Source organism: Alternaria viburni (genome assembly GCF_023758015.1).
Source record: "Alternaria viburni strain BMP 2772 chromosome Unknown scaffold_9, whole genome shotgun sequence".
In the NCBI taxonomy this organism is placed as follows: Eukaryota; Fungi; Ascomycota; class Dothideomycetes; order Pleosporales; family Pleosporaceae; genus Alternaria; species Alternaria viburni.
The window spans coordinates 944,707-967,215 of record NW_026055778.1 but is presented as its reverse complement, the minus strand read 5'-3'; the positions used below and the strand labels follow the sequence as shown (position 1 = coordinate 967,215).

General features: G+C 53.0%; 8 protein-coding genes across 8 annotated transcripts; 6 read left to right on the top strand and 2 right to left on the bottom strand.

The window, feature by feature from the left end:
- Nucleotides 1-168: 168 nt before the first annotated feature.
- Nucleotides 169-2,754, top strand: J4E79_005221 (uncharacterized protein; the record flags this gene model as incomplete). Its single annotated transcript, XM_049354099.1, has 1 exon — nt 169-2,754. The coding sequence occupies one exon, from the start codon at nt 169-171 to the stop codon at nt 2,752-2,754; it is 2,586 nt and encodes an 861-aa protein (XP_049211719.1).
- A 183-nt stretch (nt 2,755-2,937) lies between these two features.
- On the bottom strand, nt 2,938-4,715 carry J4E79_005220 (uncharacterized protein; the record flags this gene model as incomplete). Its single annotated transcript, XM_049354098.1, has 6 exons — nt 2,938-3,141; nt 3,192-3,422; nt 3,473-3,793; nt 3,842-4,205; nt 4,253-4,594; nt 4,648-4,715. 6 exons carry the CDS (start codon nt 4,713-4,715, stop codon nt 2,938-2,940), a joined length of 1,530 nt encoding a protein of 509 aa, XP_049211718.1.
- A 2,739-nt stretch (nt 4,716-7,454) lies between these two features.
- J4E79_005219 (uncharacterized protein) lies at nt 7,455-8,498 on the top strand (the record flags this gene model as incomplete). Its single annotated transcript, XM_049354097.1, has 4 exons — nt 7,455-7,531; nt 7,578-7,590; nt 7,644-7,704; nt 7,768-8,498. The coding sequence occupies 4 exons, from the start codon at nt 7,455-7,457 to the stop codon at nt 8,496-8,498; spliced, it is 882 nt and encodes a 293-aa protein (XP_049211717.1).
- Nucleotides 8,499-9,178: 680 nt separating this feature from the next.
- J4E79_005218 (uncharacterized protein) lies at nt 9,179-10,266 on the top strand (the record flags this gene model as incomplete). The annotated part of the gene is made up of 3 exons (XM_049354096.1): nt 9,179-9,230; nt 9,278-9,852; nt 9,901-10,266. 3 exons carry the CDS (start codon nt 9,179-9,181, stop codon nt 10,264-10,266), a joined length of 993 nt encoding a protein of 330 aa, XP_049211716.1.
- A 541-nt stretch (nt 10,267-10,807) lies between these two features.
- J4E79_005217 (uncharacterized protein) lies at nt 10,808-12,147 on the top strand (the record flags this gene model as incomplete). Its single annotated transcript, XM_049354095.1, has 2 exons — nt 10,808-11,309; nt 11,360-12,147. The coding sequence occupies 2 exons, from the start codon at nt 10,808-10,810 to the stop codon at nt 12,145-12,147; spliced, it is 1,290 nt and encodes a 429-aa protein (XP_049211715.1).
- A 652-nt stretch (nt 12,148-12,799) lies between these two features.
- J4E79_005216 (uncharacterized protein) lies at nt 12,800-13,575 on the bottom strand (the record flags this gene model as incomplete). Its single annotated transcript, XM_049354094.1, has 5 exons — nt 12,800-13,092; nt 13,148-13,255; nt 13,318-13,395; nt 13,451-13,490; nt 13,570-13,575. 5 exons carry the CDS (start codon nt 13,573-13,575, stop codon nt 12,800-12,802), a joined length of 525 nt encoding a protein of 174 aa, XP_049211714.1.
- Nucleotides 13,576-17,630: 4,055 nt separating this feature from the next.
- J4E79_005215 (uncharacterized protein) lies at nt 17,631-18,338 on the top strand (the record flags this gene model as incomplete). The annotated part of the gene is made up of 1 exon (XM_049354093.1): nt 17,631-18,338. The coding sequence occupies one exon, from the start codon at nt 17,631-17,633 to the stop codon at nt 18,336-18,338; it is 708 nt and encodes a 235-aa protein (XP_049211713.1).
- A 533-nt stretch (nt 18,339-18,871) lies between these two features.
- Nucleotides 18,872-22,233, top strand: J4E79_005214 (uncharacterized protein; the record flags this gene model as incomplete). Its single annotated transcript, XM_049354092.1, has 5 exons — nt 18,872-18,905; nt 18,976-21,527; nt 21,583-21,668; nt 21,726-21,891; nt 21,961-22,233. 5 exons carry the CDS (start codon nt 18,872-18,874, stop codon nt 22,231-22,233), a joined length of 3,111 nt encoding a protein of 1,036 aa, XP_049211712.1.
- Between the last annotated feature and the right edge of the window lie 276 nt (nt 22,234-22,509).

Genomic DNA, 22,509 nt, shown 5'->3' with positions numbered 1-22,509 from the left:
CAATGAGACAAGCATGTAGAACAGTCATTCATGTAGCTGACAGAAAAGTTTGTTTATACCAATGATTTATATCGCGATATCATATGAATCGCGCAAACGTACCCGTAATCACGGTCCAGCGTGACAGTATCGAATTGAACGCGACTTGCCTGACGAAGAACCCGCATCATGAACGAGACCAACCCAATGTCGTCCCCTGACCACGAAGTTACGTCTCCGAAGTCTTCAGATGAAGAGCAGCAAGTCACAGTCAGACCCGTAACACGAACAAATGCGTCGTCTTTCGCCGCCCCGACCAGAGCATCTGAAGCGAAGAAGAACGAGAAGATTGAACTTGCTCAGTATGGGAAGAGGTCGGCGTCGACGAGAGAGCCGTCTAGCCGGCCAGGTAGTGCGATGAGGCAGCATTCGTCTCCTGGGTTTGGTAGTAGACCGCAGAGTCGTCAGTGGGTGGGGGCTGGTACGCCCACGCGGGATGGAGATGATGGTGAGGTAGATGATGTTGACATTGATGAGGAGGACGCAGATGACGACAAGGCACAAGTCGATGATGACGACTCTAGTCAATTTGATAGCGACGTGGAACACGAGAGAAGCGCAGAGGAAGGTGAAGAAGCAGCGTCTATCCTGGAAGGGAAGGAGTTGGAAGAAAATTCGCTAGAAAAAGAGGACCTGGAAGGAAACAAGCTAGAGGAGGAAGAGCTAGAAAAGCAAGCACAAGAGAAAGTCTCAGAGCCCGAAGAAGAGCTGACCATACAGGAACAGGAGCAATCGTATGACTTGGAAGATCTGTTGACCCAGGAAGAGCCACCGGAGCATCACGATGAAGATCCCAATCCTGATGTTCAGAAATCACAACAGCGGGAAGCGCCTTTGACGCAAGATGATACAGCTGCAGTGCCACAAGAAGATCATGTCGAGGATGTAGAAAGCCAAGCCGCGGCACCTCAAGACCAGATTGAACGCGTATCACCGCATGGCAATGAGGAAAGCAATAAAGATAGTGTTGCGACAACCCCATTTGATACCAACCCTATCGTTCCGCCTGAGATAGTTGCAGAGATACAAGAGCTCCAAATCAAACGTCAAAAAGTGGAAGAAGAGCGCGACGAGGCGATGAGACAGCGTGAAACCGTATTACAAGAGTTGCAAACCGTCAAAGAAGAAGCTAAGAACCTGAAGCAAGAGTACGAGAAGCTGTCTATACAACTTCGTGAGAGCGAAGCCAAGATTACAGCGCGCAATGCACGCGAGCCTGGACTACCTCCTCTTGAAGAAGTCGAAGCGGAGAACAAAAAGCTTCGAGCATCGGTCGAGCGGACGCGGCTGGAACTCGCGGCGAAGAAAACAGAGGCAGAAGATGCGACTGCTGCCTGCAAGTCATTTGATGACTCCCTGAGGGAGGTGGATGAGAAGCTGAAGAATAACCAGGAGTCTATCCGCACACTCTGCGAAGTTGTCAACCAAGTGGCCGAAAACTTGCCACGGATCTCAAAATGCGAGGCCAAAGAGCTCGATGCAGTTTTCTTGAGTCTTTCGCAAGATGATGAGACTGGAAAACTGCGAGGTGAGTTCCTCAAACTGATCAAAAACTTCAATGGGAACTTTAAAGAGTTGCGGGAGCAGATCGTGGATTTGGAGCGTGAGCTAGCGGAGAAAGAATACGAGATTAATAGTTTGGGAAAGACCATCGAAATCGAGAGGAAGGGGTTGTTGAGCCCCGGTCTACCAAGTCCGCATCCCATGCAAACTGGTAAGAATGAATGGGAACAGTACTACGAACGGGAAAAAAAGAAGCGCCGTGATGCAGAGTTGGAGCTCGCCAAAGCAAAGAAACAGCTGTTACAACTCCAGCCTGAAAATGAGAAACTACAGTCAGACCTCACCGAGGCGCAAGCAGAACTCGCAGAGCTTCGGCCGAAGAACGACCAGTTGGAAATGGAGGCCAAGACTTGGAAGGAAGAACTAGAGGAAAACAAGGCCCAATTCGAACAACACAGTCTCGCACTCGAAGCCAACATCTCCGAGCAACAGCTAGAGAACTTCCGATACATCCGAGACTACTACCAAAAAGTCAAAGATCACGCCCACTGGGAAGTCCAGGGCCTCCAACAGAAGCTCTCAGTAGCAGACCAAGTAAGGGAGGCACTCAAACGAGACTACAAGCGAGAACAAGGCGTCAACACGCGCTTGGAAGACGCGGTGGTTAGACTGAGGAAGAGCGTCAAAGCCCGGGACATTCATATCGGAAAAACGGAACAAGCGTTCATGCGCGAAGCACCGTTTCCTATCCGTTCACCTAGTACCTCTGGTAGCCGTACACCTGATAGCGATACCTCATCGTCTACTTCACCTTCTTCGATCTCAGATTGGACTCATCCGCTCGAACGCGTGAAGAGGCCCCCGCTCATACCACGCTGCCACCTCCCCGTCGCAATCCAAGCGCGCGAAGCCAGACTGGATACCTATAGACAAGAATTGGAAGAAGCGCGAGAGATGGAAATTTTCAAGGCCAGTGTCAAACCACGCGGATCGACAGCCAGGGGTGGAACTATTGCGACCGACATCATGGATCAAGTGCGGAAATCCGGTATGGGGTCTTTGTATCCGGTTGAGAAGACAGGGTGGTTGGATACGAGCTGGAAGGGCGCGTGGGAGAGGTGGGATGGGAATTACTGGGCGATGGAGTTTGCGAAGGGGAAGCAGGTGGACTTTTTGAAGAAGGTGGGGGTTTGGCGGGAGGATTGGAATTAGTAGCATGATGTGAATAGTAATGATCTGTGATAGAATGCTGTATTACTTCGTTCATGTGTGTCGGTTCTTTTAACACGAACGCAGTGGTGCACGAGTCCAAAGTAACGATTCGATTCGTTCTGAGTGAGCCACGTGGTGCATGATTGGTCATATGGGAACTGACAACCGCAGACTCCAACCCGATTAGACTGCCTCAGTAGTCTCAGTCTCGCCCTTCTCCTTCTTTGCAACATTATTAATGGTGGCAAGTGCTTCTCCCTTAGCTTGCGCAGCAGCAACGTTCTCGAGGTCGCGCGCAAGATTGTCGCTACCCTTCTTGGTCTTCCAAGCGTGTGGTCCTTCTTTACTGAACAGGAATTCAACCTCCTCAAGAGTCTTGCCGCAAGTCTGTTCGAAGAGTTAGCTGGAGCAATGACAGAAATTCCAGATTTCCTTACCTCAGGGTATGTGAAGAAGAACTGGACAGCAGCCATAAGGCAGAGGATTCCGAAGACGAGGAAAAGTCCCCATCGAATGTTGACAAACGCGGGTGGAATGAACAATCCGATGGCGAAGTTGAAAAGCCAGTTTCCAATCGCTGCGATACCCATTCCGGAAGCTCGGGTTTCTAGTGACCAGACCTCGGCGGCGTAGACCCAGCAGATGGGTGCGAGGGTAAGAGCGTAGAACTAAGATGCGGAATTAGTGTGGTTCATGTTCAGCTTGTAGAGGTACTTACGATAATCAAAAGATACGAGAACGCGATAACGGTGTACGCCGGCGATCCGGTGACCATCATGACAACATTCGCGTCGCCACCAACACCCTCAGGGACATACACGGAGAACCCGCCGAGCATTCCAGCTACGACCAGATGGCATATGCCCATCGCAATGGCTCCCCAAACCAGAAGTGTTCGCCGGCCGATCTTGTCGACGAAGAAGAACATGATGGACGAGAAGACGATGAACAAAGCGTACTGCACACCGGAGGAGATAAGCTTGGTGTTGCCTGTAAGACCAGCCATGGCGAAGATGTATACGACGTAGTAAGTCATGACCTGAGAACTGTTAGCAAGGCGGTACTACGCGAAGTATGCTCAACATACATTAGCACCCGAAAGCTGCTGCCAGGCCTGGACGGAGAAACCGGCAAGAGTCCGTTTCCACATGCCGTTGTAGACGAACTTTCGCCATCCTTGGGGAGCTAAACGTTCTGCAGTAAGAGCAGTTACGATCTCCTCGTATTCGGCGATGACGTAGGGATCTTCGATGTTGCCGTCGGCTTGAATGGAGGCCAGGATGTGGATTGCTTCTTCTGTACGGTCGACCTTCGCGAGCCATCGTGGAGACTCTGGGAGGAATGGGAGACCGATCATGAACATGACGCAGGGGACGTATTGAATTCCCCAGGCCGTGCGGAATGAAGCTGACTCGCCAGGGATGAAAGTACATCCGTAACCTATGAAGTACCTGCGATCTGTTAGCTTGGGCTTGTTTCGTGTGTTCAGTGTACGTACATGATAAGAATACCCCACTCAATAGCGAGCTGTTGGATAATAATGATTGCACCACGCTGCGAGTGCTTGGAGATTTCGGCCAGGTAGACAGGGACCTGAGACGAAGTGATACCGACAGTGACTCCGTTCAATACACGACCGGCGATAAGCATGCCGCGACCAGTTGTAGCAACCTGCAGCGCAGTTCCGACTAGCCACCAAAGACAGGCGAACATAAGGGCATCGCGACGACCAAACTTGTCGGAGATGGGACCAGCAATAGCACTGCCAACCACTGAGCCCGCAGCAAGGGCCGCGCCAATAGCTCCCTGAACGACGCCGGTTGGGTTGTCGAAGTAGGTGCTGTTCGTTGTTAGGGATCGATAAGTGAGGTGTTTGACGTCACTGCGACTTACAGATATTGGTCACTCGGAATGATCGCACTCATCGAAGAGATATCAAAACCAAAGAGCATGCCACCCATCGTGGCAACAATTGCCAAGAAGTAGACATTGTAAATCTTAGGAAATCTTTCGAACATCTTGACCGGGACCTGTCCAGAGCCTTGGATTGATGCAGAGATGGCAGTCGTTCGACCTGTCGATCCACAGACGTGGGGAGGGTCGAATATAAAGGTCGAGAAAGTCGGCACTACACGCCGCTGTGCTCGACGTGACAATCATATCGCTTGAAGCAGCCGTCTCCACTCGAGTCCTTGCTCCGCATGGAGACTCCATACTCGTTGGTCATAGCCCTGGACAGCCAGGTAAAATGGTTAAAATGTATTTACCGACCCAAGTATAGCGGCCGCATGCCGAGAAGCCTGCCGTCTTGACCATCGGAGAGAAATGAGATCGAGTCAGTGTCGGAGTTCGTGTGATTTGTGGAAAAACGATTCTGGGGTTAGGCTGGAGGTGGAGAAAGACGCGCTCAGGCCCGGAGAGTTGTGGAGATCGCCTCACCCGCGTTGTGCATGTGTGGATGTCGTCAGTGGCATCTTAACCGAACCGGCGGCTCTTTTTGCAGACTGCCGGGATCCGACTAAGGTGGTTGCTTCGATGTGCGATGTTACATGTGACAGGAGATGTTTCCTGAGCAGGTGGTGCTTCCGACTGTTGTTGTGGGTGATTGGGCAGGACTGCGCTTGAAGGTTCAGAACGTATGACGAAGCGCGATCGTTGCTCTGCTTGGCAACGCTGGCTCTCCGACTTTTACCCTGCCATCGCGATGCCATCAACGGCGACGCATCGCAGTCGCATCGCATTGGGGTGGCTGAGATGATTTGCGACAAAGGACATGTTCTGTGGAAGCGATTTTGTTGAGGACAATCCTCTGTCGCATGCACAGGCGCATCTGTCATCGGCGCAGGTCCAAAATGCCTTCTCATGATCGGAGTCGTGACGAACATCGGACTTGCTCATCGATGATCGGGCTTTCTTGCTTCCAGCTTCAGATGTTCGCGTTTGGGCTAACCTATTGCGTCGCCCTGCGCGTCGACTAGGATCCTCACAACATGGGAATGTTGAAGCGGGACGACTTAGAAAGTCAGGCCATTCGCCATGATACGCGTACACATCTTATCTTGCTTCGATCACAGCGCCGTGATTGCAGGTTTGGCTTGGTAAATCACACATCTAACCAATTTACAGTATGTAGGTAAACAGATGAAGGTTTCAAATGCGTATTGACAACAGACTTGACAACATGAACGTCGTAGCCGAGATAAAGCCCGCAGCAGTCGTGAGCCGGTGAGAAAATGCGAACAAATGGTCGCGACAGTGTTTGGCCTTCTTGCTGCATACAACACCTACATGTGTGATGTATGATATACTTCCCGAACGTGTGGCGCATGCTTGAAAAGATTTGCGAGCCGTGCGACGGCGTAATGCCAGAGATGGTCTGCGTCATCAACTTTCGGTTTTGACTATGTATCGCATCAGCGCGCTGTTCCTCATACAAGATTATTACAATCCACTCCATCTCTCATCGTTGTTTTAAATCGAGCATGGCTGCGTTCAAGTGCTTCGCGCGAACAAAGAATCGCGAAGAATGGGAGAGACGTATCAAGCAGACGTCGCCTTGAAACTTGCCCCCTACCCTCCGAATTCACCAAATTTCCCTTCGATACACCGTACCAGCTATATTCGACAATCGCGATCCTCTGAGGTTCAGTAATAGCGACAATACCCATACGAAGATTTGGTGTTCGAGCAGCAATCTGGCGCCCCTGGTCCGCCTAAGCCTGCGGCTAATTTCGGCCACGTCAACCATCACTGGCATCAAATCCACACTTCCGATGGCTAGGAACCCACAATTTTCGGTGGGAGGCACGAGACATCCGCCACGAACCAATTAATAATGCGTATATATACGTAAATTTTGCCGTTTTCTCCATCAACAAGAACAACAGCTCCACAGCGGTTGCTTTCTGGTCTTATGGTGAGCCGTCACACGACGTTCTCCATGAACACTATCTAACAAATACCAGGTCTAGTGGTATGATTCTCGGTAAGCCCTCACTATACGAACTGCATGTGAGACAATTACTAACTCCCTACCAGCTTAGGGAAAGCATCTTCGGATACTTGCAAACCCAAGCATAGCTTGCGAGAGGCCCCGCGTTCGAGTCGCGGTAAGACCCATTTTTTGCACTTCCAGCTGCCACAGGACGCCCAGTACACGCCCTACCAGTTCTGAGAGCTTAGAGAAATGTCGCTCGTGCTTCAGGAAGACGCTGCTACGCATATGTGCAAGGAATGACTTTTTTGCCTACTTAAGTCTGTCGCACAGGAACCTCAAAGATTCACCCTGCCAGACCTAGATTGCGCCCAAAACACCCTCACAATCTTGTCTTAAAACCTCTAAAACTGTTCTTCAGCGTTTCCAGAGCTGTAAGAAGAAGGAAGATCTTTTCAATAGTCTTGTAGGTTTGCCGTGCTTAGAAAACTCAGTAGTCCAACCTCACGGCTATTTCGCAATTTAATCCTCAGTCCTCGCTCTCAAAGAACTTCTACTGTATTCTCCTCGTGTTTGTTTGCTTTTCCACGCGTCTTCGTATAGTCTTTTCGTAGCGTGCAAAGTGGAACCGCGATCAGGGGTCAAAGCGCGAACCCTCCTGCTGCAAGTAGAAAACCACAAAACCTTGGAAACAACAACATCACCTTATACCCCAAAACATCTAAAACAACACCGACTCTCCGGCCCACAGCCTTCGCAATTGAAGATGCAGTGGCGATGGGAATACCCCGGCCCTAACGAATACATCGTCGGGGCGTGGGAGCCAAAGACGTCGAATCACAAGTGAGTTTGCATGCATTATGAATTGGACGTGGCTGACTTGAAGTAGTTTCTGTGAGGAGGTACGCAGAATAAACTAAGGAGACGTGCATTATAAAAACTGATTATAATTCAGGACTACATAATAACACCCTACATCGGGGAATTCATAAACACCCTCACAAACATAATCTACGGTCCGCCTGTCCCCATCCCCCATCCTCATCCACTCCCCTTCCCCAAACTCACACTCCCCCCAGTAATCTACGGCCTCCACGGCCTCCGCCGCGTCGCCCCAAAGCCCTCTGGCGGCCTCATCTCCACCCTCGCCTTCCCCTACTGGGGCCTGATTTCCGTCGGCCTCCTCTCTGCGTGGTTCCACGCAACACTAAAATACCATTCGCAAATGGGCGACGACCTATCCATGTTCCTGGCCGTCGGCGCCATCTTGCACCAGCTGCTGTGTTTCAAAGCTACGGTGAATGAGAGGAGGAAGTACACGGCGTATATCCTAGGAAGTCTGATTCCAGTATCCGTGTACCACGTCTGGGCCGATGAAATCATTCTGCATGAGATTGCGTTTGCGGTTATGATTTTCCTCGTGAGTAAGTACACGCGCGCGCTTATTAAAGTGCAGATCACGTCTGAAGAAGCCCGTAAAAAACTTGGAAGGATGGCGACCTTTGGTATCTCCACCGGTTTGTTCGGATACTTCCTCTGGAACATTGATTTCCATGCTTGTTACTATGTTATGGTCTTCAAGAGATGGGTTGGACTGCCCTGGGGTTTCTTGTTCGAATTGCATGGGTGGTGGCATATTTTTACGGCGATTGGCGCGTATGTGGGTATGGCGCTTGTGGAGTACCTGGTTACGATTGAGGAGGGGGAGACGGGGAGGGTGGAGGAGGGGTTTGTGTGGCCGGTTAGGGAGGTGTTGAGGGATTTGGATGGGGTTGAGAGGATGGGGGTTGAGGGGAAGAAGATGAAGTGAGGGTGCTGGGAGTGGAATGTGTGTTGAGGGATGGTGGGGTGGGTTAGTTGGGTTGTACTATACCTGTGTTATTGTATAGCGTTCTAGAGGTGGATGCGTGACGCGAGGATAATTGTCTTTTCAAGCGTGTACCTGGGAGCATTCAAACCTCTCGAATGTTCATGCAATATTACACATGCAAATGTCTTTTCCAAAGCTTCCACGAACGCCTTTCTTATTCTTCGCCCTGCTATCCATGTACCCACCACAAGTATCTCGCAGCCCATCCACCTTCCGTCCCGATGCCATCTCACTATCCCAGCTTACCAACCCAGCCTCCCATACATCCTCATATCACCGCAAGTATATACACGGCGCAAACATTCCGCTGGAGCTATCATGGTAAAGTCCATCTTCATCCGCCACATCGGCGCTTGATTGGCCGGCCGGAGTTAAGATGTCAATGGACCCGGCAGATGCAGGTAGAATGTGGAGCCCGCGTCATCAACATCCAGTTACATAAAAATGACTTCGGGCCCGAGAAGACCGCCGCGTCGATATAAGAAGTCGGTGGAAGCACGGTGGACAGGACAATACACAATATCAACAGCGACACGATCCATTGAGGTACTGGAGTGATAAATTTGCTGGATTTCTATCTACCCCACCACCAATCTCAAAACTTCAAAGAAGCACCGAAGATGCCTGAACTTGTCGGAAAGACTGTAGGCCCAGTTGGCTACGGCCTCATGGGTATGCATCATTACCTACCTCGTAATCGCTTCGCTAACACATCACAGGTCTGACATGGCGCAAGAACCCACCACCAGCCGAACAGAGCTACGAAGCCATGCGCACAGCACTCTCACTCGGCGCGAACAACTGGAACGGCGGCGAGCTCTACGGATCCCCGGAGCGCAACTCTCTACACCTGCTCAATGAATATTTCACCAAGTACCCTGGCGACGCAGAGAAGGTCGTTTTGTCTATCAAGGGTGGTCTCAAGAAGGGTGAGATGGCGCCCGATGGCAGTCGGGAGAACGTCAGGCGTAGCATCGACGAGTGCTTGAAGGTGCTGGATGGTAAGAAGAGCCTCGATCTGTTCGAGTGCGCCAGAGTCGACCCCAAGACACCCATCGCAGACACTGTCGGCTACATCGCAGAGTATGTCAAGGAAGGCAAGCTCGGAGGTATCAGCCTGTCAGAGGTTGGTGCGCAGTCCATCCGCAAGGCGCATGCCGTGCACCCCATCTCGGCCGTTGAGGTCGAGTTCTCGCTCTGGGCGACTGACATTCTGGAGAATGGTGTCGCGGCGACGTGCGCAGAGCTCGGTATTCCCATCGTCGCGTACTCTCCTCTTGGACGCGGATTCCTGGTAAGCGCGACTCTTCTCAGTCAACGACCTACCGCTAATGCATTGCAGACTGGCAAGTACAAGAAGTACAGCGACATCGAGCCCGACTCGATGCTTCAGCACATGCCCAGATTCCAGCCTGACGTATTTGACGAGAACATCAAGTTGCTCCACGCTGTTGAGGATATGGCGAAGGCCAAGGGAGCCACACCAGCTCAGATTGCCATCGGCTGGGTTCTCGCGCAGAGCGGTGCCAAGGGTATGCCAACTATCATCCCAATTCCTGGTGCTACGACGTCGGAGAGGATCGAGGAGAATATGAAGCCGGCGAAACTCAACGACGAGGACATGAAGGCGCTGGACGAGATGCTGAAGAAGTTCCCGCCGATTGGAGGAAGGTACCACGAGTCGCAGTCGGCATTGCTGTTCGCATAGACAACTAAGAATCTAGTCTGAAGCTTGTTAGCACTGTAGCTGTAATATAGCAAGCTTAAGATTGTGTATAGAATTGCAGATCAGAAAGAATTGTAGTGTAGAGCTAATCCGCATTTGAGCCGCCGTGAAGCGACTCTTTGGAATTGCAGAACTCTGGAATAGATCATCATAGTGATGAGATGAAGGAGACGGTGGAAGAACTTACCTATAGCCGTTTGCGTGGTGTTGGAGGGAGGTAGAGCAAAGTCATATCGCACCCAGCCTCGTTACCGTGGTAAAGAATGGAGACGTCCAAATGGACATTCGCCCGACGAATGAGCGCCGTCGCATAGCCAACTGACCAAAGTACAGCTTGGTGTGATTACAATCGAGTGATCACAAGACGAGGAGGAAGGAAGAGGAAGTAAGTAAGCTGCCCAAAAATATCGAGCTAAACGGGTGGTCCCTGCACCTCGGGCTAGACGTCGAACGCGCCGTACAGCCATCGTCACGTTCTCCAAACGCGCCCACCGCTACATTCACATCCACATCAATCGCCGCCATGGAATCGCCTTCAGAACTTTCCGAGTACGGCAGCGACGATTTTCCCGAGGACATCAAAGGAGGCCGCAATGCCAGCTACGAAGCCACTCCTGACCACGACCAGCGCCCCAACAAGCGACCACGCCTGAATATCCGCGCGCCATCTTCACCGCCCCATATCAATACCATGCCGCCCGAGGAAGAGGACGAGCTGTCGGAAGACACCGATGGCTCAGTCCCCGCATCGCCACACCACCACCCGGGCATGTCGCAAGACGACGACTACGGCCAGGAACAGGTCACTGTCTGCAAATGGGATGGCTGCACGGCGGGTGACCTGCAGAACATGGATAACCTCGTCGAACATCTTCATGAAGACCATATCGGAACACGGCAGAAGAAGTATAGTTGCGAGTGGAGCGACTGCACAAGGAAAGGCATACCCCATGCTAGTGGCTATGCGCTTAGGGCTCACATGCGCTCACATACAAGGGAGAAGCCATTCTACTGTACCCTTCCAGGTAAGTCGCCAGACCCATCTCTATAGCATCCGTCATACTAAGGCCATTAGAATGCGACCGTTCCTTCACCCGCTCCGACGCGCTGGCGAAGCACATGAGGACCGTCCACGAAACCGAAGCACTGCGCCCCTCGGACCCTGTCCCCAAGCACCACTCCTCCAACCCCACAAACAACAAGCAGCGCCTCAAGCTCGTCCTCAACAACGAAGCCAAGAAGCTGCCGCACGACAAAGGCTCAACACCGGGCTCTCCCTCCTCACACTCGCACCCCCCGAACAGCGCGACCATTCCGTCCAACGCACCCGCACCCGCACCCGACGCCGACTACGCCCACAACAACGTCATCTACCTGCAAGACCTCGCCAACCCCTCCGCCCCACCGCTCGTCCAATTCCCACCAGACATCGAATTCACACCCGAAGAGCTCCAGCGCCCCGCCCCCGAACTCTTCCAACTCCTGCGCCGCCAACTCCTCTGGGCAACGCAAGAAGGCGAACAACTACGCGCCGAAGCCGAGGAGCTCGAACACACCCGCCAGGAAGAATGGCAAGCCAAAGAACTCCTCTTCGAGAACTACATGGAAGCCCAAGCCGCAACCGAGCGACGGCGCCGCGTCGATCAAGGCATGCCCGACGACATGGAAGGCTGGCAATCTGTTGAAAACGATATCCAGCCCGCGAAGGCCCTGCCCATCTTACCCCGAGAAGGGAAATTGCCGTGGTGGCGCGACGACACTCAGCAACAACCGCGGATTAAGGAGGAAGCGGTTCAGCCTAGGCCGCCCCCCGCGCACATCCAGCCTATCGAAGAGCCCCAGCCTCAGGTACCCGTTCCGTAGCTTGGACTGGAATATCTGGATCCCGCGGAGAGGGACATGGCTCTGCAGTTGCAGCAGCGTATACATCATCGTAGTTTGGAGGCGCTGCGCCTGCGTCAAGTTCCTATGTCGCAGGCTTCGCTGGAATATCTAGGTCTGGTGGATCGTGTTGCTTGGTTGGATGCGGAGTGCGTTCATTGGCGTGACCGCTGTCTTGTGGTGGAGGAGGCGTTGAATTACAGGGGCCCGCCCCAGAGGCGTTATGCTCATGGGTGAGTGGCAGTGTTGGTATGATAGAGCGCGGCTACGACGAGACGGTGGATAACTGCGTAGCTCTGGTGTTGAGGGAGATGTCGGCGCCATGCCCTCTTGTTTTTCGATAGTACTTGTGTATTACTATGGGATAGAAAACTGGGTGTTCACGGGTCTTTGGGTACATTCAAGGTTTAAAGATACCAATTCATTCAATGCTTCCATAGTATACAGCTTCCGTCCCAATGATCCGTGTCTGACAATTTCCCAATGCCAGTTTTCCATGCCTTGCTCCCGCATAACTCCCATGGCATGCCTATTCGCCGTGGTAGACATGCCTTCCATGTCCCCTCCGCCCACCCGCAGCATGCCTTATGACCCCTCGAAGCCGGCAAAGGCTCCATAGATAGATAGTAAGCGTTTACCTGCCCTTCTTCTTCTCCGCCTCAGCGTTCTTGAACGGGAAACCAGACGTCCTCTTATCCGCGCCAGTCTTCCTGCTGATCCGTCCATTGCTGCTCGCAAACAGAATGCACCACAGTGCCACGATGGCCAGGAAACCGGAACCTAGTGTGCCCAAGCTGAAGGCCATGACGCCGGTGCGCGTCCACATGGCGTAGCCGTAGAAGGCGAGGGCGGAGTGGAACATGGCGGTTACGGTGAGCGTGGGGAGGGCGTAGGGTGCTTTTGGATCTTCTTCGTTGGTGGTTGCACCTGTGTAGTGTTAATTTAGTGTGCAGATGGAAGGGAGACGAAGAGGTGAAAGTACCTTCAGAGAGTCGACTAGACAATGGAACAGACCCCGTAAGGAGGACAGTCAGGATGCCCAGGGCGATGAGCGAGAGGCCCAGGGTGCGGGAGAAGTAGACTTCGAGAGCTGATCATCCTCGTCAGCACCTCGTGGTAAAACATGCTTCCCGGTCTTGCGAGTATACGTACTGGAAGCTTCGCGGACTTCTGGGGACAACAATGCTACTATCATTGTTGGAGACGCGATCAAAGGCGCGGCTTGGGTCGCTGTGTTTGCGTTAGCAAGCTGCACGATGTCCTCGTGGAAAGATATATAGCTTACCCAGCCATGCGGCAGTGCCGTAGGAGTAGAAGTAGTAGACCTAATCCTCATCATCAGCATTCGTCCATTACGCAAACACCCCCGGCCATCAACCGTCCCTACAACAACTCCACACTTACATCCATATTGAAAGAGGTCTCGTGATGTCAATTGAGGTACTTCGTTCGTTTCTCGATGCGTTACAGAGAGGAGTTGCAAGCAAAAATGTTGTTTCGTGAAAGGACTGGAGAGGAAGGGTTGAGACGTGGGTCGCGGTGATGCAATAGCGATGTTCCTGGCGGGATTTGCGCAAGCATCCGCGCAGTCGCTACGTCATTGCTAGGCTAACATGGATACCGCGGCACATGGCGACACGCTTGTTTGGGATGGCACACAGAATCGATAAGGCGGGTGAGACTGTGGACGACTGCGATGGCGTTCGAGGCTGAGCACCTGGATGTATGGAAGATGTGGCATGCAGCTGTCACTCCGCATCTCCAAGTCCTTCGGCGAAATCTACCTAGCTGTCTAGCTATGTTGCTGCGACGGTGGACGCGTAGCTACCTTCGCTTCCCAATGGCTCGCAACACCACGAGGCTCGCGCATCGTGCTTCGGCACCCCACGGAACACAGCCCTGGAGTCATCAAGCAGCTGCAGCATCTTGAGTAACAAACACACGCCAATAATTCGTGTGCGAGGCGACCATCGTGTACACCTCCAGGGCTTGACTCCATCTCCGGTAGTAAACCTCGTATCGCTCAATCTAACAACTACCGCACATACAGCTCCCAAAGTCAGCGCCTCCCGCACACTTCCCAAACAGGTAACCCCCAGCAAAACCATCGATTCCAGTCAACGGCTGCCAGACTCCGGCCCGTGGTACCTTCTCCCCGCCCATCCCCCATCCCGCCTAGCCACCGCCCATCCAACGGTCAGAATCTACCGCAAGAGGAAAGGAAACAAGAAAACCATCGATGATAGTAGATCCCGCTATCGGGAAAAGATCCACGAACCAGAAGAAGACGGCCTTGGATCGAACAGCCGGGTCTGGAAGCAAGAGAGTCTGGTTAAGGGGTTGAGGGAGTTTGGTAGCGAGGCAGTCATAGATGCCGAGATGGGAAAGAATGAAGGAAGCTTGGATAGGTGTGGATGACGGCGGGCGACTGGACACGTCGCCGAAAAAGCAAAGGGGGCTGGCGAGGAGTCTGGGTCGAAGATGTCACGCGACGTACATGAATGCTGAACCGTGAAGTAGGACGCATCTTGACGGAGAGCAACGCGTCCAACGCATACGATGCCCTTGTTACAAATGGGCACGATGGACTAGCAGAATCCCAGTCGCGCATCCACGTCCAGAGCCTTCCAGCATACAGAACACGCGACATGATGCACATCGCACGTCCAGCTCTTCCAACTTTTACCTCCCTCAGCCTCCCTTCATCCCGCGCAAACACTCCAAACCTTGGACCCATCTCCTAATCCAAACACCTCACTCCCCACGCCCCTACCAAACTCCAACCTGCCAGAACAGGAAATTTCTCACATCCCATAGATTCCAGAAGGCTTGAGGAGAATTACTCGCCTATGCACTAAGTAAGACAAGGCTGAAGACTGTTCCAGACTACAAACCATCTTCAAGCACCCACCGGCTCCGTCCAAACATCAAACAGCCCCAATTAGGCAATACAACATTACAACCGTAGAATGTAGTTCAGGCGTCCCACCTACGAGAGTTTGGAGCTTGCAAACATTTAAATTTGTTTTGAGTTTCGGCTTGCTTTTCGGAGTCAAATCTTGGACCGCCCCGGTCGTGCCAGCGCAGTGCTGCGGTACCAAAGCGCGTACCAAAGTATGTTTTCGAAAGTGTTCCCGAAAGGGCAGTTTGGGGGAGAAGTGTTGATTCCAGATGTGGAATGTGGCTTGATGTGTGAACAAGCAAGATGATGAGTGAGATGTTTGATAGGTTTGTGGTTTTCTTTTCAGGCTGCGGAGGGACCGTGTTGGGCGTTGGTGTACCTGAATAGGAAGGAGGAGGGAAAGCATGGATTCCAGTCATGAATCGCATGTGGTATCTCCGGAGGGTTGGATGGGCGTGCGCTGTATTGCGGATGTGCTCGGACTGGTTTGAGATGTAGGTATGGGGGTTTGGAGCGCGGCGTAGATGTGGTCCGCTTGTGGAGTTGGTGCGCGAAACGTAAGCGTGGAGACGTGAAGGTTACGAGAAAGCAGAGGCCTTCACATCTGTCCAGTACGTGCTTGCTGTTATCGTGGAGTACGAACAATAATGCGACGAGCCTGATCCGAATTGTTTCAGCGAGCAACAGCCTAGACAACTTAATCCTCAAGTGTTCATACATCGGCTTGTAATCTCTTTGGCGCTCTTTTGCGCTTAAGACCTCTTTTTGATTTCGTTAGACTGCTATGAAGACTACTCTGTGTTTTATCACTAGTAGGATTAGGTCCCATGCCATAGCCCAGCCCCAGAACATCCAAACTATCCATGCCAACATGTCGCCGATCTCGCAGGTTGATAAAGATCTCCTCCCGGAGACGGCAAACCTTCAACCCCACCAATGCGTCCTTTGCAGTTGTCCTCGCTGTTAAGCAATAGATTAGCATACAATCTGGAAGGAATGGGCTTTGTGTCTTGTGATGATAGAGTAGTAGAGTAAGTGACAACGTACCGAAAGAACCGACATCTATATCCATCATATATCTTGACTCTTGTGACAGGTCCACCAAAGTTTGGCGAACATCCGCCGTTGGCATAAAGATAATGAACGCTAAAGGTGTTGGGAAAGATGCCTGCTATGGCATCCGCCTGCTGCGCGGCTGTGCCTTGGTTGGTGGGCAGACCGTTGGCGATCATTGGCAGGGCGATGAGGGAGAGGAGTGGGGGGGTGGGTAGACGCATGGTCGAACTGTGTGTAGGATGAGGATCTCGAGGAGGAGGAGAAGATGCGTAAGGGCAAACTTGAACTATTGGGTGCGGACGAGGTTTTGTGTGGTAGGAATGGTAGATATAGGTAAAGAGGAAGAGCAGATGGTTTTATATAGAGAAAAGGAAGGGAGTAATGACGCAAAGAAGAGTGAACAAAGAGTTTACCCTCATGCATGAATACGGCACAGTCTACTCCATTTTATATGAATCATCGAGCCAGCACATGCATGCATATGTTAGTCGTAAGGATCATTGACATGCCGCATTCTTCGGACGGGTCGGATGGACCTGTTCGATTCGACTGTGATCACAACCTCGTCTGCGGTGAAACCAGAAGAAATGCAGCGAGGTGAAGCACCTGGATAAACCATACAGGTAGATGTCGTAAAATCTTCGATACTACCTGCAGGGTCATTGGGCAGCGATTGGTATTCGTATCAGACATTCGAAGTGTGGATTGTAGCGTCTGCAGCTTTATATATCTTACATGTCCGCGGCTTTCTTTGGCAAAGTCTCCGGTTCCAAGCGGGTCTGAAATCTTCTAAAGGGTAGAACAAGCGGAATTCGTGCGTATATTAGGTGTCGCTTGGTGCACATGCGTGCTCGAAGGATGAACAATCTTTGTTGTGCATGCAGATGCTGGACACTAGGTAGAACGGTGGCGGTTAAATCATCGCATTCAAAGATGTCGATGGGAAGAACAACCGGCCCGGAACCTGATGTTTGGTCAGTATCGATTGAATACTAGAGAGCTTGGAGGTAAGCTGCGATCTGATCAAGTGATTATGGTGAGCTCGTCATGAGTTCAACGTTGCTGTGCCTACCTACATAGGTAGGTAGCTACGATGGCGGGGTCAAGGTTACGTTCCTGCCCCACCCAACTGCGCTTGCACCCTGGAAGGGTTCAACGGTGCCTCTTTCCTACATGTTCGAGATGACGTGCATATGTGATCCTACGTAGATATATTGGCCTTTGAGTGCTTTCCACTTGTCTCTCATCTCAGCACTGCTTCTCGATTGGGAAGGTAGGTGCGTATCCACGTCATCGCGATAGTTGGGTTCCTGCATTGTGTTGTGGTGAGATTGTATGTTACTGGACGCCTTCAGTCGTATCGATACTCTGAGTCATCCGTTGTGACGTCCAGGTAGTGATGGGATAACCTTCAGTACTTGTAGAGCGTGTCGCATCCTCCGTGAAATCTTTGTGTCTGAACTCAGCCGGTAACAGTTATACTGCTGGATACGTACACATCACGACCATGCCACTCCAACTGCATCCAATGACCACTGAGGATACTTTGTCTTGGACACGCGTGCGCGCACTCGCCTATTATGGTCCGACGCACGACCTCCTACACACCGGCCCCATCAGCGAAACATCTATACGCGGTGTGGCTGAAGACCGCAAACGCGAAATCAACAAGCCAAACGCGTGGCACTGGAAAGTCGTAGACACAGATCTCGAGCCTAGTTCTGACGACCCACCTGATAACGGCGGACGCACGATCGCGGTGTCAGTATGGAGCATGCACAACGTCTCAGTGATCAAAGGGGATGAGAAGAACGAAGCACCTTCCATTCCGGTCGAGAAAGCAGATGACACTCCCGGTTTCCTCCCACCAGAATTGCGTCTCGAGGCTCTGGGCTCGTTGCTCGGTCCTCTACGAGCCGCTCAAGCTTCCATGATGGGCACATCGACGCCGTACTTTATGCTGAATTCACTGGCCACGCATCCAGATTACCAGGGTCGTGGCGCGGCGAAGATGATGCTGGACTGGGGGATGCAAAAGGCGGATGAAGAGGAGCTGGTCACGTATCTGGACTCCACGATGACCGGGAGGCCCGTGTATGAGCGGAGAGGGTTTGCGCTGGTGAAGACGCTTGAGTGGGATCGAGTGCCGTGGGGAGGAGAGGGCAAGGACTGGCATGGGTGCATGGTTCGACCAGCGAAGAGCGTAGAGAAGTAGTTGTGTTGTGGAAATACATAGCAGAGATGAGAATACAGGGCGTACCAGGTCGGTGGATAGCCGGCTAGCCGCCCGAAGAGCCGTAGAGCGAATGCGAACGCCCGGCTCGTGGGCTGTCAGACCCCGCAGCCTGCGCCCACGTTGCCGGGAAGCCAGCTGGGACGGTCGAGCGTGCAGATGTCTTTATAGCTGGCCATTGAATTTCTCCAGTACCATTTCATAAATTTAATCCCATCATAAGCCCGGCGGTGACGTATCCATCCCTCTCCAGAAAGCAGCGGGCGCGGCTGGGAACGAGCGCAGGCACTTGCAGCCTTCTCCGCGCCTGATGGCCCAGCCCTGGTAAGAATCCCGGGCGGCGCGGGTTGCAGTGGTCGACTATGATGCACTGGGCAGGGAAGCTGGAGCCCGCCTGGAATCCTCCTACCAAGCCGCCCTCAACCCCATAACATCATAACATAGCCCCGTAGAAGGTATATCTACCAACACACTTATTCACCGCCCGCATGTCCGCGCAGGGCTAAACTTGGGGCATGGGACGCAACGCGCGGAAGCGTATCTCGTACGGTAAGTGTCGGCTGCTGCATGCGCCGTCGCGACAAGCTGAGCTGGAGCTGGAGCTGACCTGGGCGCGCAGTGCTGCCACTGGCCAACTCGGCGGGCGGCCACAGGCTGGGAGTCAATGGCTTGGCCGTCGACCCCCAGAACTCGATCCTCTACTCGGGCGGCCGTGATGGCGTAATCTGCGCCTGGGACCTGCATCTCGACCTCGACCACTCCACCCAAGACGACGACGACCCCTTCGCCGACTCCAACACGGCCGACTCCAAGCCCCCGCCCACGCAGTTCCGTAACCAGGTCCAGGCCCACACCCACTGGATCAACGACATCGTCCTCGCCCAGAACAACGACGCCCTCGTCTCCGCCTCCTCCGACATCACCGTCAAGGTATGGCGACCCGCTGCCACCGACAAGCTGCCCCCGCAGACGATTGGCCTGCACACCGACTACGTCAAGCGCGTCGCATCGCCGGGCGGCAACGAGAACTGGGTAGCTTCGGGCGGCCTGGACCGCAAGATCAGCCTGTGGGACCTCAATGGCGCGGGCAAGAAGCTGGAGATTGCTGTCGGCGAGGATGAGAACACCGCCAAGGGCTCTGTATACGCCCTGGCAGCCACACCCAACCTCATCGCTAGTGGCGGGCCAGAGAGCATCGTCCGCGTATGGGACGCGAGGTCGGGCAAGCGCATCACCAAGTTTGTCGGTCACACGGACAATGTGCGCGATATCCTCCTGGCGCAGGACGGCGACATGATCCTGACGGGCTCGTCCGATCAGACGGTCAAGGTGTGGTCCATGACGGCAGGCCGCTGCATGTACACGCTTACTATGCACAACGACAGCGTCTGGTCTCTGCACTCCGACTCGCCCGAACTCGACGTCTTCTACTCTTCCGACCGCTCTGGCATAGTCGCCAAAAGTGATGTGCGCAACTGCGCCGAAATGGACGAAGGTCTCTCGCTAGCAGTGTGTCAGGAGCACGAGGGTGTGAATAAGGTTGTCGCAGCTGGCGACTACATCTGGACTGCAACCTCCAGCTCGAGCATCAACCGGTGGAACGACGTCGAAACCGCGGCCGAGGTCGAGCTTCCAGAATCCTACAAGTGGCATAGGAACAGCGTGTCGACTATGCGATCGCGCATTCCTTCGCCTCCCGCTGGCAGCCCTCCGAAGAACGAAACGTCCAAGATTCCGCTCAAGTCTCTACTGCGCATGTCCAATACTGCGCCATTCCCGCAAGCGCTTGCGACCAAGGATGCCGACACCTCAACTCTAGCCAGTACGCGCAAACCCTCCGAAGTACTAGCGGCTCCCGAACACAGCGCTGTTGGGACTGTCCGGGCACTACCAGATTTTACAATCGAAGGGCAGAACGGTCTCATCAAGCATCATCTGCTCAACGATCGGCGAAGAGTCCTCACTCTCGACACTGCGGGCGAGGTGGTTCTATGGGATCTACTGCAATGCGCACCGATCAAGTCATACGGCAAGAAGCACATGGAGGACGTCGTGCCAGAAGTTAACACCGTCGACACCGTCGCTCACTGGTGCGCTGTCGATACGAGGATAGGGACCTTGACGTGTATGCTTGAGGAGAACTACTGCTTCGATGCCGAGACATATGCAGACGAGCTGGAGCTAGAGGAGCAGATTGACTTCCGGGAAGACCATCGCATAAACCTGGGCAAATGGATATTACGATACCTTTTCTCTAACCTCATTGACGAGGAAATCAAGCGCGATGAGATCCTGCGGGCAGAGCTGCTCAAACAAAAGGAGGAACAACCGCAGCCGGGCCGACCAACAAACATCGAGCTACCAAACATGAACATCAACGGATGGACAGATGCGACTTCAGGGCCTGCTTCAGGCTCGACCATCAGAGCGGACGGAATGCGTCTACCACATACACCAGGTCTAGCTATTGGTCTAGCTACGCCAATGGCAGCACCTATGAGTGCAGGACGCAACTCTACCACCAACCCCTTGACTCCAACCAAGGAAGAGGGCGCACAGCTGGAGAAGACGCAAACCCAACGGAGCTCGACTCAAGAAGGCGGTGACTACTTCGGTTCTGCCTCTGCTGCTAACGGCAACGGAAGTGGAAAAGCCACCGAGGCTTCGAAAGACGGCTCTGCGGACTCAAAAGAGGAAACTGTCCAGTCACCTACCGAGGCCGATACGCCAGCTAAGAAGGGCAAAGGCATGTTTGGTAAGAAGTTTAACATGGGCTTTAGCATGAAGAAGTTCAGCACTGGCACAGCTGCCCCGGAGCCAGCCAAACCCGCCGTTGACGAAAAGGCCGAGGACAGCGATGCACACTCCAACAAGACGGATGAAAAGACCATTGAAGATAACTTCTTCGGCGCTCTTCAACGGATACGGCAGGGTTATGAGGAACAGCTTGCGGCCGGCGCGACCAAGTTGGACACGCAGATTGCACCCAGTCTGCCCAACGAAACACCCGTACTAAAACCACCTGCTATGACCACCATCCTAATCCAAGAGGATCGCCCCGATTCCGGAGGTGTAGCCGATCTATTCGAGGGCAAAGTCGGAACCCTAGGAACCCAAGCCGACCTCATCGAAAAAGCCGCACCAATGTGGCTAGCAGAAGTCCTACTACGAGTTTGTCACCCCATACATTCAAACCACCCCATCTTTACTAACGTAACCCCCACAGAACCAACTCCCACCCAAAGACATCGTCAAAGTATCCTTCGTACTTGAACCGTTTAACAACACGCTCCCCTCCATCTCATCCGACGGGTACATTCCCTTTGCCCTCCCCTTCGAAACCGCCGCCAGCGCTAACGCGACTCTCAGTAACAACCGCCTCAACGCAAATAGAATGTTGCGCGCTCGCAAGATACTGGGTTATGTGGCTGAGCGCATTGAACCTGCGCCTACCAAGGAGGATCTCGAGAAGTCGGCGGAGAGTGGTGGTGTGCTTAAGCCGGATGAGTATTTGGAGTTGTATTGTAATAATCAGGTGAGTTTTATGTTTACTTGTTACATAACATTGGTGGAGGGAATTGTGCTAATCATTATCTTTGAATAGTTGATCCCCCCAACCATGACACTAGCCAGTATCCGCGCACACATCTGGCGCGGTGGCGGCGACGTTCTTCTGTTGTACAAAGCCAATGGCCGCAAGGAAATCAGACATGCGCCTTACCCTGGACCGCAGTCTGGTGCGCCTCCTGGTCCTATGCATGGATTGAAGGTCGGTGCGGGGTTGAACTCGCAGCCTGGGAGTAGCAACGCGAGTGAGGGGAAGCAGAGCAGTGAGGCGGATAGGAGTACCAAGGATGCTGCGGTTTTTGGGCCGTAGGTTGTGTTTGGTCAGGGCGCGTATGGTATGGTGTGGTTGAATTGGATATGGAAGGGGACAGGGTGGCTGGCTGTGTGGCAGCTCAACTGGGGATGTTGGTATTGTTCTTGGGTAAAGGCCAGAGGGATTGAATAGTGTATATAGCATACCCGCTTGCCAGTAGACTCATCCATGAGTCTATGGCCTCGGCCTCGTGCGGCTGAGTAGGACGAACGTAATCCTATACTCTCATTATTGCTCTTCCCTCCTCCACCCTTTCTCCAAAACATAAACATG